Genomic DNA, 19,027 nt, shown 5'->3' with positions numbered 1-19,027 from the left:
GTTTTTTAGTCTCCCCCTGACCCCTCTGGGATTTGCTTAGCTTGTGACATTTGCATTATGGGTTTTTAAACATGGTATATGGTGCTTTAGTATCTGTGCAAAGGTTATGTGGAATTACCACAATGAGACTGGCTGTAGGGACTTCAAGCTGCCTTAGGGGCATTTAGTGACTCCCCCAGTGCTGCAAAACCAGCATATCTGTTTCTATGACACCTGCTTGGAGCTATGGACATGTCGTGGATGTAAGAGGAACATGCTGCATTCTGTTGACCCTTGGCTGCAAAAATAGCCCCCAGGAAATTGTTCCAGCCATAATAAGTGCTAGTGTAGACATAGCCTAATAAGCCATTTCTGAGATAGGAGCCAGAGGCAATGAAGATCATTTCTAGGAAACACAAATACCTCATTTTTGAAGCACACTCATTTTGTTTCAGACTGCTGAAAAAGCAACCAGCTGAGCACAGGCTCACACTTGTGACATTTTAAAGTGTATTTCATTTGGGTAATGATTGGGGATGTGTGTCATGATCAACACTGGAATATAACTATGGTGAGACTAGGTTCACTCCATAATGAGAATATGTGCCACTCTCAAACTGAAATCCTGGAGTTCCTCCCTGGGGGGGGGGAGGGGGGTCACAGCTGTGTCCTAATGACAGAATCTGTAAGAGGGAGTGTAATACAAACAGTCAGGATGATACTAATAACCAGATAACAAAGTGAGCAGCATTTGTGGGCCAAAAAAACACCCTTATCATTGGTTGGATCATTGCCAAGATACTCCACAATGAGCTGAGTTTGACAGAGCATGGGATAGACAGCAAGCAGTGAACAAGTCAATCTTAATGATTTTCAATATCTTTTTGTTTAAAGCAGGAGCAGAAAGCACAAAACCAACACCTTGGGCAGCGGTACAGCTTCTTTGTGCATCTGTTGTCCAATTGAACTGCACAGTCACCTCAGGGAGTGGATAATTAGAGTTGGGTGACAGTTTTAGGATGAATAGTTTATTCACCGACAAATGAAATTTGGTGAATTTGGATTGAAATCTGTGAATAGTTTCAAACAAACAAAAAAGGGGGGAAATTTAGAAAAAAAGTTGAAATTTTCATTTCAATTTTTCATTTCAAAATGCTTAATTTTGAAATTTAGCTAGATTTATTTAAAACAAACAAGGGTAAAAAAAAAAAACACCTGGAAACAAAAAACAAAAATAAATTATGTGCTCAGTTCTATGCATAATTAACCATAAATTAATAACCTCATGAATTGTTGGCGAAGTATTCTCTTACATTCTCAATTCTAGTAGATCTTGGAATGAAACATCCCACACCAGCATCTTAATGTTGAAGTTATGTACAAACCCAGGAAACCAACATTTCCCTACATTGTTCCAGCTTTTTCTGATCCTTTGTTGTCCAGTCAGATTCCATAACCAACCTTTGACCAGCTAAAAGTTAAAAATTGCCTCACTCATGCTCCTGTAAACATCCAGTTCATTGGAAACCAAACATTAATTTAAGAACTGAAGAAATAAGGGTTGGAAGGCCACTAGTAAAACAAATTCCTGTGTTGCCTGCAATAGTTGAGCATGCATCTAAAACCTGACTGACTGACTCCAGCACAAGTCTTCTTTATCTAGTGAGATGGCTTCTCTGTTTCAAGGGGTTTGTCACCTACCTGCCTGGATTCTACTTTTTCTGCCCATCTGGAGCCTTTCTGACGGGGAAAAGCTCTTGGTGATTCCCCTAGATGGCAGTCACTGGTTCAGCATGCATTCAGTAGTACATCAGCTTCGGCAGAGAGGACATGAAATAGTAGCAGTTGTGCCAGAAGTAAGTGTTCAGATACAGCCATCAGAGCATTATACAATGGAAACATACTCTGTGCCATACACCAAGGAATACTTGGAAGCAGAATTTAAAAGACTGGGCCATCAAATATTTACACCTCAACCTTTCCTGGAAAAGTTCACTAAAACATTCGCAAGAATAGGAAATATTATGACACTCTTATTCAGTTCCTGCAAACAGCTTCTGTCCAACAAAGAGCTGATCACCTACCTCAAAGAAAGTGCATTTGATGCTGTCTTGATGGATCCTATGTTTCTATGTGGACAAATAGTAGCCGAATATTTGTCCCTACCTTCTGTTTACTTCTCACGGGGAATTCCGTGCGGGCTAGAATTCCAGGCCACCCAGTGTCCAAACTCTGCTTCTTACATCCCCAAATTCTTCACCAGCTATACAGACCACATGACATTTCCCCAGCGTATGTGGAACGTCTTAGTCAGCTCATCAGAGTTCTTGAGCTGTTCCCTTCTTTATTCATCCCATGAAGAACTGATCAGGGAGTTCCTTCAACAAGATGTGACAGTGCCAGAGCTTTTAAGTCATGCATCTATTTGGCTTTTGAGATATGACTTTGTGTTTGAGTATCCGAGGCCTGTGATGCCCAACATGGTTTTAATTGGAGGCATAAACTGTGGCCAGGAGAAACCATTATCTCAGGTTAGTTCTTTTTTTTTTTTTTTTTTTTTTTTTAACAATTAAAACTGGACTATTCTACTAGCACTCACTATTACATAAAGCTTAATAGAAGTGAGGAAGTGACAGCATGGAAGGGCTTAGAAAAGCATGTTATATCTATTCCTCTCAGAGTCATACATAGTCACTTGTATAATGAGAGATCCTCAGTTGTCCACAAAACCAGACATGGAAGGCTAGGGTTTTACTGTTTAGAATATTCTCATTTCATATATTTCTTCATGAGACTTGTGGGGTCACCCAGCATACCAAATAATATTGAAACTTTGCATTAGAGTTGTACCTTTCATGAAGGTATTTCTAAGAGTAGGACAGACATTAATTAAGTGACAGCACTCATACAAGGTAGGTGGGTACTAGCCTCATTTTGACAAACTAGCAACCTGACATTCAGAGATGAAGAACTCACATAAAGTAGTTGTATAGTCAGGCATGGAACTCAGAATGCTGTTGGGGGACGAAGAATGAAAAGTTAAAAAATGTGCTTCACTCAGTAGATTGACAGGGCAACTTGTAACTATACACAATATTTAAGTGTAGACAAGGCCTTAGTTCACTACATTCTCATGACAACATAATTTGGTATGTGATACTGCAGTGTTTGCTAATGAATGATCCAATCTAGCATACTTTGTATAGTCCTTGAAACTGGGGGGAGTTTGAGTACACAAGGAATGCAGGATTATATTGACAATCTATCCACACAGTCTATTCTGGCGTGTGAAGAATGGCATGAAGCAGAAAAATAAGGCAATAGAATTTAAAGTTGTGTGAGAATATGTAGGAAGATCAACACGTTTACACAAGAGACTAGGGTAAAAGTAGCCTAAAAAGGCTAGATTGTTGTTAGACTATCATAGACAACAAACTGAAAGAAAACAGCAGAAATAAAAGTGACCACTACTGCAATAGTGGAATCATAGACAAATTGTTACATCAACAGGGAGGGTGGTGGGGCGGGGCGGGGCGGGAGGCAGTGTAGATACCAAAATGAGAGTGAAGGATGTTTCATGACATTGATGCAGAATTTAGAGGTTGGTGCCTTGGAATTTAGGGATCGTTGCTGTGAAATTTGGTCCCTTTATGGCACAGAGTAGACAAGAACCTGAATATAGCCCTGAAAATGTATCGACATCATTTAAATGTGTAGCCCAATAAATTGTGGTGGTTAGTTATAGCACTGTGTAACTGACAGCATTCACAATAAACAGCATTCTTTAGGTATCTAACACTAATGCCAAATCATCCTGAACTACTGATTGCTGAGTCCTGCTGATGGACTGAGAAAAAAAAACTTTTTCTGAACCATTGCTTGTGAGGGGAAGTCCCCTGAGGAAAGTGGTCTTTGCTGGCAGGAAAACAGATCCTGGTCTAGCAAAGCACTTAAACATAAGAGTAACTTTAGCATAAGCAGTCCCCGTGAAGTCAATGGAACTACACGCATGCCTGAAGCAGCATTCATTCTTAGCTGTTCTGCTGGATCAGGGCTTAGGAAGGAATCTCAGCAGCCTATCACTGGCCAGCCTATTTGTGCACAGAAGTGCACTTGTTTGTGTGGGCGTCCGGGCCTGATTCCAACAGGTCTGGAGATTATACTGAATTTAGTTTGCAATGTCTAAGAATATCATTAAATACGTGCTATAGAGAATTTGGCTTTGGATGGGCCCCTTATACCAAGTCATGCACTGAAATTGTTTGCCTGTGTCCCAGTGTCTGGACTGCTGACATCAGCAAATCGTTTGCCCTCCTGTTCAGGATCCAGTCTGTAACAAAGGTCACTGTGGTTTAACCAGTCAACAAAACATATAATAAATCTGTCACAGAAGAATGAAGACAGCCAATCCTGGTGGTGCCTTAGAACCCAGGGATTAACTGGTCAACAGCAGGACTCACAAAGAGCCTAACAGTTGTATGAACTTATTTAACAAAGTTTGCCTTTCACACCCCATGTTGTTTAAAGATTCATCAGTGCACCCTGGAAAACTTTTGAAAGGGGTCTGAATTTAAATTAATATTCTGGCACTCTCTCTTCCCCAGGCTTTAAGGTAAACATATTGGTAAGAAATAGGACATTTATTCCTTATTGGTTCACTTGCCCTTGCAGTTAGCTTTTCACTTATTTATATCATCACAGTTAGTTGCTGATTCCTATTTAGCCCTTTCTGTGTGGTACGGGTCTCAAAATCTTCCACCTGTCCATGTGTAGGCAACTGTGAAAGATTTTTTTTTTTATTTAAAAGAAAAGAAAGTTACAGGATTTTCAATATTCTCAAGATCCAGACAGAACTGATAAGTCAAGAATTTAAAGGTGCCTCTTTTTTCAGGCCATTGTTTACATCATTAAGCTTTAAAAACACCAACCATGTTTCCACAACTGTGTGATCTGAAAAGAGAAACATCAGACCTAAGCCTGAATTTCCTGTCACCTCTGGTGTGTCAAAAGAAAACAATGCATGTAGCTGCTTTTGGGTGCCAGGAAATATATGACCATGGTTTAATCTATCTACTTGGTTTGCATTGCATCTTCCTTTACTTTACTTTCATATATTTTATTTATTTAGTACACCGCACCTTTAATTATTTCCATACAGAGTCTTGATTTATGCCCCAATCCTGCAAACACTTGAATGCAAAATTTTTACTCTTGGGAGCTGTCCCATAGGATTCAACAGGACAATCACATGCATATGTTTTTTCACATGCATACATGTTTATAGGATCAGACCCATACTGAATTATTTGGCCTTTTAACATTATTTCCTTTCCAGGCTAGTCAAGATGAGATCCCTTTGATTGCAAAGCACCAGAATTATGGCCCTGTGACATGGATTAGAATGAAAAGCATTGACTGGAGGTTTCTTTGTATTTGCAGGAATTTGAAAGCATTGTGAATGGCTCTGGGGAACATGGCTTTGTGGTCTTCTCCTTGGGGTCAATGGTCTCTGAGATTCCCATGAAGAAAGCCAAGCAGATTGCTGAAGCCTTTGGAACAATACCTCAGACAGTAAGAGGAAAAGAATCTTTCTAGCACAGCTGTTGAATAACATGTTGAAATATAGTCACTGGTTATGATTCTGTATTATTTGATTTATTTTTTTACTTATAAATGTGTGGTATAACACTTAACACAACAAATAGCTTCAATAACCAAAAACCTGTTCCATCCCCTCTAATGTCAAAACAAAACCCCATCTCCGCTGCTCAGCACAAACCTTGACGAAACAGATTTTGTCCATCATGGGCTTATCTGCTCTGCTGTACAGCACAGTTTACAGGAAGAAGCAATAGCAGAAGAATTATAAGAGGCAAGTGCTTAATATTAATGCTGCATTTATTATTTCCCAAAGGTTCTTTGGAGGTACACTGGAGAAACACCCCCCAACCTTGCAAACAACACAAAGCTAATCAAATGGCTGCCACAGAACGATCTACTTGGTAAGTCTGGGCAGGAGAGGCAACAATTAAGTAGGTTTCTTTTAATTTGATAATGCTCTAAGGGAATAGTCATAAATACCATAGGTTTGTAGATTCCAAAGCCAGAAGGGCCCCTCTATAATACATCAGAGGGATAAATACCACGGAGGGAGTGGAGTTATTCAAGTTAAGCACTAATGCTGCTGGCACAAGAACAGATGGATATAAACTGGTCATCAACAAAGTTAAGGCTTGAAATTAGACAAAATTTTCTAACCATCCGAGAAGTGAAAATCTCGAACAGCCTTCCATAGGGAGCAGCAGAGACAAAAACCTAACTGGTTTCAAGACTGATCTTGATAAGTGTATGGAGAGGATGGTGTGATAAGATTGCCTAAAAAGCCATTTGGCCCATCTGCGACTGCTGTTAGCAAATATCCCCAACGGCCGGTGATGGAACACTAGAAGGGGAGGACTCTGAGTTACTAGAGAGAATTTTTTCCCAGGTGTCTGGCTGGTGGGTCTTGCCCACATGCTCAGGGTCTAACTGATGGCCATATTTGAGGTTCAGAAGGAATTTCTCCCCAGATCAGATTGGCAGGGAACCTAGGATTTTTTTGCCTTCTTCTGTAGCATGGGGCACGAGTCACTTGATGCTTTAAACTAGAGTTAATGATGGATTCTCTGTAATTTGAATTCTTTACATAATGATTTGAGGACTTCAGTAACTCAGCCAGAAGTTATGGGTGTGTTACAGGAGAGGCTGGGTGAGATTCCGTGGCCTGTGATGTGAAGGAGGTCAGACTAGATGATCATGATGGTCCTTTCTGGCCTTAAAGTCTATGAATAAGGGACCATTGTAATCAACTAGTCTGACCTCCTGTATAACATAGGACGTCCTTGGATTAATTCCTGTTTGAAACCACAGCAAATGTTTTAGAAAAACCTCCATCTTGATTTTAAAATTGCCAGTGACATAGAATCCCCTACAACAGAGGCGATGCATGGGGGGGCATGCAGGATCATATGCCCCCCCACATTTGCAGCTTGGCTTGAGCACACGGACTGAGCATGCTCAGTAACACTGCTGAAGCTGGCTGCCTTCACTCTGCCCTCCCTCCCCCCCAGTCTCAGCAGGCATAGGTCGTCTGCACACAGCGTTAGGTTCCACTGGTTAATTATCCTCACTGCTAAAAACGTGTGCCTTATTTCTATTCTAAATTTGACTAGCTTCATCTTCCAGCCATTACCTCTTGTTATACCTTTGTCTGCTAGATTATGAAATTCACATGGTAACTGCTGTACACGGAGTTTAGGGTGACCAGATGTCCCGATTTTATAGGGACAGTCCCGATTTTTGGGTCTTTTTCTTATATAGGCTTCTATTACCCCCCACCCCCTCTCCTGATTTTTCATACTTGCTGTCTGGTCACCCTAACGGAGTTTATTAGATCAGCGGTTCTCAACCGGGGGTCCGTGTCACCCTAGGGGTTCATGAGCCCTTTCAGGGGTCTGTGGGACCCCACGACTGAAATCCCGAGCACTGGCTGCCTGTCCCCCCACTACAATGCCAGAGTGGGGCAGACTAGGGGGCAGCTCCACCCCCCCTCCTCTTCTCGCACCCGAGTTCCCACCCCCTGGCCAGGTCGGACGTGGGCAACTGGAGTCAGGCACTGTGGGCAGCTGCTGCTCTGGCTGATGTCATGGAGCAGGCAGCCAGGGCATTCCCCCATCTGCTGCTGCTGCTGCTGGTGGTGCCCAGGGTTGTGCCTGTCCTCAGCTCACGCAGCAGATAAGAGCCGCCCAAGTAAGGTGACCCCACTCTGTGGCTGACAGAGCCCTTGGGGAGCAGCAACCACAGGGGAGTCCTCCTAGCACACAGCCCTAACTACCCCCTGCCTGCACCCTGAGCTACCCCCCCCCCGGCTGCACACAGTCCCTAGCTACCCCCTGCCTGCACCCTGAGCTATCCCCCATCCACACACAGCCCCTAGCTACCCCCGCCTACATCCTGAGCTACCCCCTGTACCCATACAGCCCCTAGTAATCCCATCTGCACCATTAGCTACCTCCCTGCCTGCACACAACCCCTAGCTACGCCCTGCCTGCACCCTGAGCTACCCCACTGCCCACACATAGCCACTAGCTACCTCCTCCCTGCACCCTGAGCGACCTCCCGTGCCCGAACACAGCCCCTAGTTATCCCCTCCCTGCACCCTGAGCTAACCCCTGCCTATACACAGCCCCTAGCTACCCCCTCCCTGAACCCTGAGTTACACCCTGCCTACACACAGCCCCTAGCTGCCCCCTGCCTGCCCCCTGAGTAGTTTTCAAACTTTTTCAGCTGAACCCCCACCACACACACAACCCAGATAGGCTGGGTGGCCTGCTTAGGTGAGTCAGGGGGTGGAGGTGGTGCTGCCTCCATGGACCCTGCTGTGCAGAGCTGGCCCAAGCCCTGCCAGCTCCTGCCGCCACCCTAAAATAGAAGTCCCACCCCCGACCCGGAGCCCCGAGTCCCTTTCCCCCCTGGGCCCTGTTCGGGGGGGGGGGGAGGGGGGGGGCGGCTCAGAAAAAGATTGAGAACTTCTGTATTAGATCTTTTCTAGGGATGTACTTATTGGTTCTGTAAAAATAAGAACTCACCCTCATGTCGGAGCCATTCCCAGACCTTAGTTAGGGAAATCACCCCCTTCCTCACCTCAAATACACTCTTCTCCCTGGTGATCTCATTAAATCCCACAGTCTCAGTGGAACCAGTGTCCTATTTGATGCAGCTCCCGTGTTCTCTTGGACTTCCCAGATGTCCACAGTCCCTGCTAGAACATGGCTGACAGGTGAATCACCAAGACCTGCCAAATTCAAACCAGATAATGCACTGGGTCCAAGAGAGAGACTGCAGACCTCTCAACAGGATCCAGAATGAGGAGGGGTCTGCTTGATGTCAGAGCTTATGGGGAGTTCCATGAGAGGTCTGAGAACTGGGGAGAAGAAAGGGGAAATTACCAAAGTTTGTTAGAGATTGAGGGGAGAAGTAAGGATGACAGGACTTGTGGGAAGAGATAGGAATCTAGGGAAAGGAAAGATCTGACTGAGAATGGAAAGATTAGCTAAGGTTGAAGGATAAGGGTGAAATCCTGACCTCACAGAAGTCAATGGCAAAACTTTCATTGTTTTTAGTGGGGCCAGGATTTCACTCCAAGATCTCAAAAGTTTTACAGACGATTCAAAGCTTTGCAAAGATTATCCAAACCTAGCAGAACCTCTGAGACCTTTAAGGTCCACTCCCTCACTGATAATTGTAATCCTGAAGATTGTCCAGGAGCAATTCCCATGTGACCTGCACTCCAGTGTTGTCATGTTCTATATTTATAATCACCGATGCCGTTGTACCGAAAGCACATCTAATAGTGTGCCTCCTGCAGCTTAAAGAATTAACCAGTAATGTCTGAGCAAGCAGTCTGCTACAGTAATACGTCTACCTCGCCCTCACAGCTCATCCCAAAGCCCGTGCCTTTATCACCCACGGAGGCTCACATGGAATCTATGAGGGAATATGCAATGGAGTGCCAATGGTTCTGATGCCATTATTTGGAGACCAGATGGACAATGCTAAGCGGATAGAGTCCCGGGGTGCGGGAGTGACACTGAATGTACTTGAAATGACTTCTAAGGACCTATCGGATGCATTGAATGCAGTGATTAATGATAAAAGGTCAGTAACAGCAGATATAAATGTGTCATCTTCATTTTAGGGCTATTGAATATAATGCTGGCTCATTGGTTTCCAGTTAAATTGAACACTAAGCACTACCCTTGTCATATTACCATGTTATGTATCACTCAGCAATCAGGATTTATACACCAATGTATTAGCATTAGGGGGCTAGTATTTTCCCCATTACTGCAGGACTTTCCTCGTCAGGGTCTCTAATTATAGGTATCTAGAAGGGGCTTGAGTATGCAAATGAGATGATCATAGAATCATAGAATATCAGAGTTGGAAGGGACCTCAAGAGGTCATCTAGTCCAACCCCCTGCTCAAAGCAGGACCAATTCCCAGCTAAATCATCCCAGCCAGGGCTTTGTCAAGCCGGGCCTTAAAAACCTCCAAGGAAGGAGACTCCACCACCTCCCTAGGTAACGCATTCCAGTGTTTCATCACCCTCCTAGTGAAATAGTTTTTCCTGATATCCAACCTGGACCTCCCCCACTGCAACTTATTCATAGATTCATAGATTATAGGACTGGAAGGGACCTCGAGAGGTCATCGAGTCCAGTCCCCTGCCCGCATGGCAGGACCAAATACTGTCTAGACCATCCCTGATAGACATTTATCTTTATTAACTTGAGACCATTGCTCCTTGTTCTGTCATCTGCCACCACTGAGAACAGCCGAGCTCCATCCACTTTGGAACCCCCCTTCAGGTAGTTGAAGGCTGCTATCAAATCCCCCCTCATTCTTCTCTTCTGGAGACTAAACAATCCCAGTTCCCTCAGCCTCTCCTCATAAGTCATGTGCTCCAGACCCCTAATCATTTTTGTTGCCCTCCGCTGGACTCTTTCCAATTTTTCCACATCCTTCTTGTAGTGTGGGGCCCAAAACTGGACACAGTATTCCAGATGAGGCCTCACCAATGTCGAATAAAGGGGAACGATCACGTTCCTCGATCTGCTGGCCATGCCCCTACTTATACAGCCCAAAATGCCGTTAGCCTTCTTGGCAACAAGAGCACACTGTTGACTCATATCCAGCTTCTCGTCCACTGTGACCCCTAGGTCCTTTTCTGCAGAACTGCTACCTAGCCATTCGGTTCCTAGTCTGTAGCAGTGCATGGGATTCTTCCGTCCTAAGTGCAGGACTCTGCACTTATCCATGTTGAACCTCATCAGGTTTTTTTCGGCCCAATCCTCTAATTTGTCTAGGTCCCTCTGTATCCGATCCCTACCCTCTAGTGTATCTACCACGCCTCCTAGTTTAGTGTCATCTGCAAACTTGCTGAGAGTGCAGTCCACACCATCCTCCAGATCATTAATAAAGATATTAAACAAAACCGGCCCCAGGACCGACCCTTGGGGCACTCCGCTTGAAACCGGCTGCCAACTAGACATGGAGCCATTGATCACTACCCGTTGAGCCCGACGACCTAGCCAGCTTTCTATCCACCTTACAGTCCATTCATCCAGCCCATACTTCTTTAACTTGGTGGCAAGAATACTGTGGGAGACAGTATCAAAAGCTTTGCTAAAGTCAAGAAATAACACATCCACTGCTTTCCCCTCATCCACAGAGCCAGTTATCTCATCATAGTAAGCAATTAGGTTAGTCAGGCACGACTTCCCCTTCGTGAATCCATGCTGACTGTTCCTGATCACTTTCCTCTCCTCTAAATGTTTCATAATTGATTCCTTGAGGACCTGCTCCATGATTTTTCCAGGGACTGAGGTGAGGCTGACTGGCCTGTAGTTCCCCGGATCCTCCTTCTTCCCTTTTTTAAAGATGGGCACTACATTAGCCTTTTTCCAGTCATCTGGGACCTCCCCCGATGGCCATGAGTTTTCAAAAATAATGGCTAATGGCTCTGCAATCTCACCCGCCAACTCCTTTAGCACCCTCGGATGCAGCGCATCCGGCCCCATGGACTTGTGCACGTCCAGTTTTTCTAAATAGTCCCGAACCACTTCTTTCTCCACAGAGGGTTGGTCACCTTCTCCCCATGCTGTACTGCCCAGTGCAGCAGTCTGGGAGCTGACCTTGTGCGTGAAGACAGAGGCAAAAAAATAATTGAGTACATTAGCTTTTTCCACATCCTCAGTCACTAGGTTGCCCCCCTCATTCAGTAAGGGGCCCACACTTTCCTTGATTTTCTTCTTGTTGCTAACATACCTGAAGAAACCCTTCTTGTTACTCTTAACATCTCTTGCTAACTGCAACTCCAAGTGTGATTTGGCCTTCCTGATTTCACTCCTGCACGCCTGAGCAATATTTTTATACTCCTCCCTGGTCATTTGTCCAATCTTCCACTTCTTGTAAGCTTATTTTTTGCGTTTAAGATCAGCAAGGATTTCACTGTTTAGCCAAGCTGGTCGCCTGCCATATTTACTATTCTTTCTACACATCGGGATGGTTTGTTCCTGCAACCTCAATAAGGATTCTTTAAAATACAGCCAGCTCTCCTGGACCCCTTTGCCCTTCATGTTATTCTCCCAGGGGATCCTGCCCATCTGTTCCCTGAGGGAGTCAAAGTCTGCTTTTCTGAAGTCCAGGGTCCGTATTCTGCTGCTCTCCTTTCTTCCTTGTGTCAGGATCCTGAACTCGGCCATCTCATGGTCACTGCCTCCCAGGTTCCCATCCACTTTTGCTTCCCCTACTAGTTCTTCCCTGTTTGTGAGTAGCAGGTCAAGAAAAGCTTTGCCCCTAGTTGGTTCCTCCAGCACTTGCACCAGGAAATTGTCCCCTACACTATCCAAAAATTTCCTGGATTGCCTGTGCACCGCTGTATTGCTCTCCCAGCAGATATCAGGGTGATTAAAGTCTCCCATGAGAACCAGGGCCTGCAATCTAGCAACTTCTGCTAGTTGCCAGAAGAAAGCCTCGTCCACCTCATCCCCCTGGTCTGGTGGTCTATAGCAGACTCCAACCACGACATCACCCTTGTTGCTCACACTTCTCAACTTTATCCAGAGACTCTCAGGTTTTTCTGCAGTTTCATACCGGAGCTCTGAGCAGTCATACTCCTCTCTTACATACAACGCAACTCCCCCACCTTTTCTGCCCTGCCTGTCCTTCCTGAACAGTTTATATCCATCCATGACTGTACTCCAGTCATGTGAGTTATCCCACCAAGTCTCTGTTATTCCAATCACATCATAGTTCCCTGACTGTGCCAGGACTTCCAGTTCTCCCTGCTTGTTTCCCAGGCTTCTTGCATTTGTGTATAGGCACTTAAGATAACTCATCGATCGTCCCTCTTTCTCAGCATGAGACAGGAGTCCTCCCCTCTTGCGCTCTCCTGCTTGTGCTTCCTCCCAGGATCCCATTTCCCCACTTACCTCAGGGCTTTGGTCTCCTTCCCCCGGTGAACCTAGTTTAAAGCCCTCCTCACTAGGTTAGCCAGCCTGCTGGCGAAGATGCTCTTCCCTCTCTTCGTTAGGTGGAGCCCGTCTCTGCCTAGCACTCCTTCTTCTTGGAACACCATCCCATGGTCGAAGAATGCAAAGCCTTCTCTCCGACACCACCTGCGTAGCCATTCGTTGACTTCCACGATTCGACGGTCTCTACCCCGGCCTTTTCCTTGCACAGGGAGGATGGACGAGAACACCACTTGCGCCTCAAACTCCTTTATCCTTCTTCCCAGAGCCACGTAGTCTGCAGTGATCCGCTCAAGGTCATTCTTGGCAGTATCATTGGTGCCCACGTGGAGAAGCAGGAAGGGGTAGCGATCCGAGGGCTTGATGAGTCTCGGCAGTCTCTCCATCACATCGTGTATCCTAGCTCCTGGCAAGCAGCAGACCTCTCGGTTTTCCCGGTCGGGGCGGCAGATAGATGACTCAGTCCTCCTGAGGAGGGAGTCCCCGACCACTACCACCCTCCTCCTCCTCTTGGGAGTGGTGGTCGTGGAACCCCCATCCCTAGGACAGTGCATCTTTTGCCTTCCAATCGGTGGAGTCTCCTTCTGCTCCCTTCGCTCAGATGGGTCATCTAGTCCACTCTCCGCATTAGTACCTGTAGAGAGAACATGGAAACGATTGCTCACCTGTATCTCCATTGCTGGTGCATGGACGCTCCTCTTTCTCCTTCTGGAAGTCACATGCTGCCAAACCTCCTCACAATCCTTCTGTCCCTGCTGCGCCTGCTCTGAATCTTCAGAACATTGTGGCCGTAGAAGCATCTCCTGACGTCCAGGAAATCTTCATTTTCCCTTATGCAACGCAGAGTCGACACTTGTTTCTCCAGCCCTCGAACCTTCTCTTCCAACATGGAGACCAGCTTGCACTTTGTACAGACAAAGTCGCTTCTGTCCTGTGGAAGAAAGACAAACATGGCACAGCCTGTGCAGGTTACAACAGCTGATCGCTCACCTTCCATATCACCGTCCTCTTAAGAGCTTCCTCAACTGTTGCCAGAAGAAAGCCTCGATTCCACTTGATGCAATACTCAAGTGGGTGTGCCACTTGATGCAAGCCACTTGATGCAATGCTCAAGTGGGTGTGGCATATATACGGTGGAAGAAAACAATTTTTCAAGGTACGTCACATGATTAAAGCCAAAAGTGTCAAGCTTCTTGGAGAATGTGAAGACAGCAATAAAAATGTGGAGGTTTCCCCCTTTTTTCTCTTCTTTTCCAGGCAGGAAATGGACGTAAAGGGAGGGAAAAAGTCAAAAATCCAAACAAACTGAAAATTTTAAACAGAAATGTTTGTTCCAGTTCACAAATTTTCATCAAAGAACCCAAGTGTTCCACTGAACATCTTCAAACAAAAATGCTTTATTGGAATGTTTTTCCAGGGAGGTTGACCTGATTTCCTGACTTGCTGTAATGTACAGTGAATGTCAGCAAAATGCTGCAGAATGTCGAAGATGGCTAAACATTAATGATTGTCCTGCCCATATCAGCATTACATCATCTCATTTGCATAGTCACTCCCATACATTGGCTTATATCGAGCAAAGCTATGGTTCTGTTGCGGAACATCCTTAAAGGATTACCTTATAATGGCCAAACTGTCATGTTTTATAGACGTTAACTATAGCATTAATTTACTATATAGACCAGAGTTTTCTCAGTCAACTCATCTTTCTATCTGTTTGCAAACAGCAGCATCAGGCACAATCAAATGCTGCTTGGCTGGGCACTACAAAGGAAATGCAGGTCAGCGATGTCTCTTGGCTTGCACAGCAGCTGAGATGGAACATGTACAGAAAGAAACCAGGAAAGGATTTTGATCCACTCACTGCCAAGGGCCATGTGGAGTTGACTCATCCTCCCATGCTGCCTGTCTCACACAAGATTAGGTTACATTTAGAGTAGCTGTCTGGTAGACCAGGGTAAATGCGAATGAGCCCATTGACTTCAGTTTGAGGAGAACTTAACCTTTTTAAATAGTTTGTCTATAATTAAGCAGCCCACACTGGATTCTCAAGGCTTCCAAGAGACCCTGTCTATTTCTCCAAGTGCCGCCTCTTCACCTTTCACCTCTAAATTTATCTAACAGAGATTTATAGCGACTGTCTTGACTTCCTTTCCTCCAATTCCTCGCCAGTCTGGCTTCCACCCTCTCTGCTCCACTCAACTCAAGACTACCCTCCCTCAGGCCACTGATGATCCCCTTCTGGCCAGATTTGGGCCCAATACTCCATCCTTATCCTCCTTGATTCTTCTGCTGTTTCAGTGCAATTCCCTTCTACTGGACACTCTGCTCTCCTTGGGCTTTCTTGGAACTGGTCTCTCTTGGATATCTTAGTACATTATTGTAGCACCGAGACCCAGTTATGGGCCAGGACCTCCCTGAGCTAGGTGCTGTACAAACCCAGAACAGAAAGATGGTGTCTTGTCCCAATGAGCTTACAATACAAAGATAAGACAAGAGACAGCAGGTAGATAGCAATGTGGGACACATAAGGAATAAATGTGACATTACCGGGCAGCGCAATAGGCAGTGTCCCAACTACCTAGCTATTCTAAGATTTGGTAGGCAACCCAAGGAAGGGGAGTTTTAAGGAGTCTCCTCCACCTCTCTCCCGCAGAATGCACAGAACTTGGTCCTTGGCCTTCTGTCAGGGTTCCCCCCCACTCTGAACTCTGGGTTACAGATATGGGGACCCACATGAAAGACCCCCTAAGCTTATATTCTACCAGCTTAAGTTAAAACTTCCCCAAGGCACAAATTTCTTTCCTTGTCCTTGGATGGTATTGCTGCCACTACCAAAAGATTTACACAAAAATTCAGGGAAGGGTCACTTGGAATCCCTATCCCCGCAAAATATCCCCCCAAACCCATTCACCCCCTTTCCCAGGGAGGCTTGAGAATTATATACCAACCAATTGCCTTAGAAATGTGAGTACAGACCAGACCCTTTGTCTTCAGGACACTAAAAATCAATCAGGTTCTTAAAAGAAGAACTTTATTTATAAGGAAAAAAATAAAAGAATCCCACCTGCAAAATCATGATGGAAGGTAACTTTACAGGGTAATAAAAAGATTTAAAACACAGAGGATTCCCCTCTGGCTCAGCTTCACAGTTACAAAAACAGGAATAAAACTACCTCTGTAGCATAGGAAAATTCACAAGCAAAACAAAAAAATAACCTAACGCATTTCCTTGCCCTACTTACAGTTTTTGTAATTTTAGGCGATTATTCCAGGTATATTCAGGAGATGTTGTACCTGCTTGGTCTCTCCCTCCGTCTGGAGGGGAAACAACAAAGAGAACAACAAACAAATTCTCCTCCCCCCCCCCCCCCAGATTTGAAAGTGTCTTCTTTCTTCATTGGTTCTTCTAGTCAGATGCCAACTAGGTTATTTGAACTGATTAACCCCTTACAGGTAAGGCGATTTAGTACAGCGGCCAAGGAGGGATTTTATGCTACTGCATACATCAAGGTTGTTACCCTTCCCTCTATATTTATGACACCTTCTCTTCTACATCATGTCCCCAGGTGCCCTTATCTGCTTGCATAGCTTCAGCTACCATCTCTCGGCTGATGATTTATAAATAGATTTCTCTGCCATGACTGGTCTCCTCCCCTGAAATCCCACATTTCAGCCTGCCCTCTAGATACCTCTTCCCAGAGGTCTCGCTGAAGTTTAAGCTTAACATAGCAAAAACCAAGATCCTGATTTTTCCTCTTAAACCTTCTCTACTGCCCGCTTTCTTTGTCAATGTTAACACTGCCATCCCCAGTTCACAACCTGGATGCCACTTAAAATGTCTCTCTTTTCTTAAGAGGGTTTAAGACACAGATGGGGAATAAAACCCTCAGTGCATATGGCATGAGAAGAATGTTAACTGATGGATCTCTGTGGGATTTATTTCTCTGGATATAAATAATCCTCTAACTTTCTAAATAAAAAAAAGTATTTAAAACATTTCATTTCTTCTCTTTGTAGCTATAAAGAAAATATCATGCGTCTCTCAGCTCTTCACCTCGACAGACCTATCCATCCCCTTGATCTCGCGGTGTATTGGGTCGAGTTTGTGATGAGACACAAGGGGGCCCAGCATTTGCGGCCTGCAGCCCACGATCTCAACTGGATCCAGTACCACTCTCTGGATGTCATTGCTTTTCTCATGGCTGTCGTGCTCGTTGCCACCTTTATCTCTCTGAAGTGCTGCCTGTTCTGCTGCCGGAAGTGTTTCTGTAAAAAAGGAAGAGTGAGCAAATCGAGCAAATCAAAGGCAGAGTAATGAAGGGGTTGGAGATGGGGCACAGCTCCAGACCTTAGGGAATGTAGAGCTCTCCTGAGCACAGTCCCAGTAAAGTCATTTTTGGTGCTGATCTCAGAAATTATTCAGAGCATATTCCCTTTAAATAGCAGCACCGTGTTTTGCTGTTGCATGTTTTGATTTTGTCTCCAATTAATTCAGAATATTTTTGAAAGCTTTGTTCAACGCTTGTTTGATTGTTAAAGATAATTCACACCATAATGCTATGGTGTAGTGCTCAGAATATTAATGGGACTCCTGGGTTCCATTTCCTGCTGTGTTGCTCACTCACTATCTGACTTGGGGAAAGGTTTTTCTCTGTGCCTCAGTTTTCTCATCTGTGCGATGGGGATAACATTTCTACCTTGGTACCATTATGGTGCCCATCACTCTAGTGTGTGAGTGTCTGATGCATCATATTTATAAAGCACTTCGAGATCTTTGGATGAAAGTTGTTACATAAGTGCCAAGTGTTGTTTTAAGTGAGGGATAGAATGCAGCCTGTTGATTGGAAATAGAGAATGCTATTTGTTCTGCCCAGGTCAATCTGTCATTGTCTGAACTGTGTTTCAAATACACTGAATGTGAACAAATTTTCCATTTGAAAGTATTATTGAGCCACCACTGCCCAATCAAGTTTCACCCCAGCTGGAGTACTGAACTTGGAGCACTGTAGTCAACTGATTTGATCTTTGTTCTTGATATTCTGTTAAAAATAAACCAAACAAAAATCTGTACAAATAAACCCCAAATAATAAGAACAATAACAACAGTTCTCTTTTTTGATTTGAGACATATGGGCCTCATCATCTCTTCACATGCAGTAATCTTTGCACTGAGGACTAGCAGGACAGAAAAACTTGATGTAGTTGAGCACGACAGACCTACATCCTCAATTAAAACCATCTTAACATATAAAGAATAGCTCCTGAAGTCCTCACCACAGAAAAAGCAGGAAAGACCAAGACAACGTAGTTCTGTGTGTGTTAGGTTTCCAAGCATGCACAGAAAAATTAGATAAAGCCATAAATCATCTTGCTGGAAGGCTGCAATGTAATAAGACTATTTCTTAGAATCTAGAACAATCACATGCAAGAACCCAAAAACAGAGAGAGAAAAAACAGACTGCTCCCTAAGGCAGAGAGTTACAACTTTCCCCACCTTGCCCCAGGCTAGCTCTTTCTTATTGCATGCTTCCCTACAGAGCCCCTAGCCTGCAAGCAGGACCAGGAAACCTCTGAGAATTTAAAGTTATAGATCACAATTTTAACATTTTTCAATACACCACACATATATATATTTGTGAGCTAGGATGCATAAAAAAAGCTTAACACTGCCCCTTCTATTCCAACCATCTCAACCACCATTCATGAGATAACCTACAACAAGCAACGGTTACATGCTCCCCATGAAAACGTCTACCAGCTACACCCACTGAGTTGTGCGGTCGTTGATGTTAAAGGTATACACTATGCTCCAGGTAAATATGTACCTCCATTATGGACGCTGGCTCCATTTCACCTCCCTGTGAGGACAGAGCTACACCAACACATCACCTTCTAGACTTCATCCACCTGCCAGGCTATCAGACTCACACTGTCTTTCCCATATTGCTCCTTCACACCTAGCAGTTTTAACC

General features: G+C 44.6%; 1 protein-coding gene across 6 annotated transcripts in view; it reads left to right on the top strand.

Moving 5' to 3' along the window:
* LOC128845295 (UDP-glucuronosyltransferase 1-6-like) overlaps positions 1-18,158 on the top strand; it is a 130,119-nt gene extending 111,961 nt beyond the window's left edge. For 5 of the 6 annotated variants that reach the window (XM_054043770.1, XM_054043768.1, XM_054043769.1 and 2 more), the window contains exons 2-5: positions 5,419-5,550; positions 5,894-5,981; positions 9,456-9,675; positions 17,073-18,158. In XM_054043770.1, the coding sequence (XP_053899745.1) occupies positions 5,419-5,550; positions 5,894-5,981; positions 9,456-9,675; positions 17,073-17,370 (738 nt within the window). In that variant the 3' untranslated portion in view covers positions 17,371-18,158. Of the gene's footprint in view, positions 1-1,552; positions 2,511-5,418; positions 5,551-5,893; positions 5,982-9,455; positions 9,676-17,072 lie in introns of those variants that run through there. The other variant, XM_054043766.1, reaches the window with a different exon arrangement.
* Positions 18,159-19,027: the final 869 nt, after the last annotated feature.

Source organism: Malaclemys terrapin, chromosome 11, assembly GCF_027887155.1.
Source record: "Malaclemys terrapin pileata isolate rMalTer1 chromosome 11, rMalTer1.hap1, whole genome shotgun sequence".
Classification (NCBI taxonomy): Eukaryota; Metazoa; Chordata; order Testudines; family Emydidae; genus Malaclemys; species Malaclemys terrapin.
The sequence above is the reverse complement of the archived record's forward strand: the minus strand, read 5'-3'. Positions and strand labels throughout refer to the sequence as shown.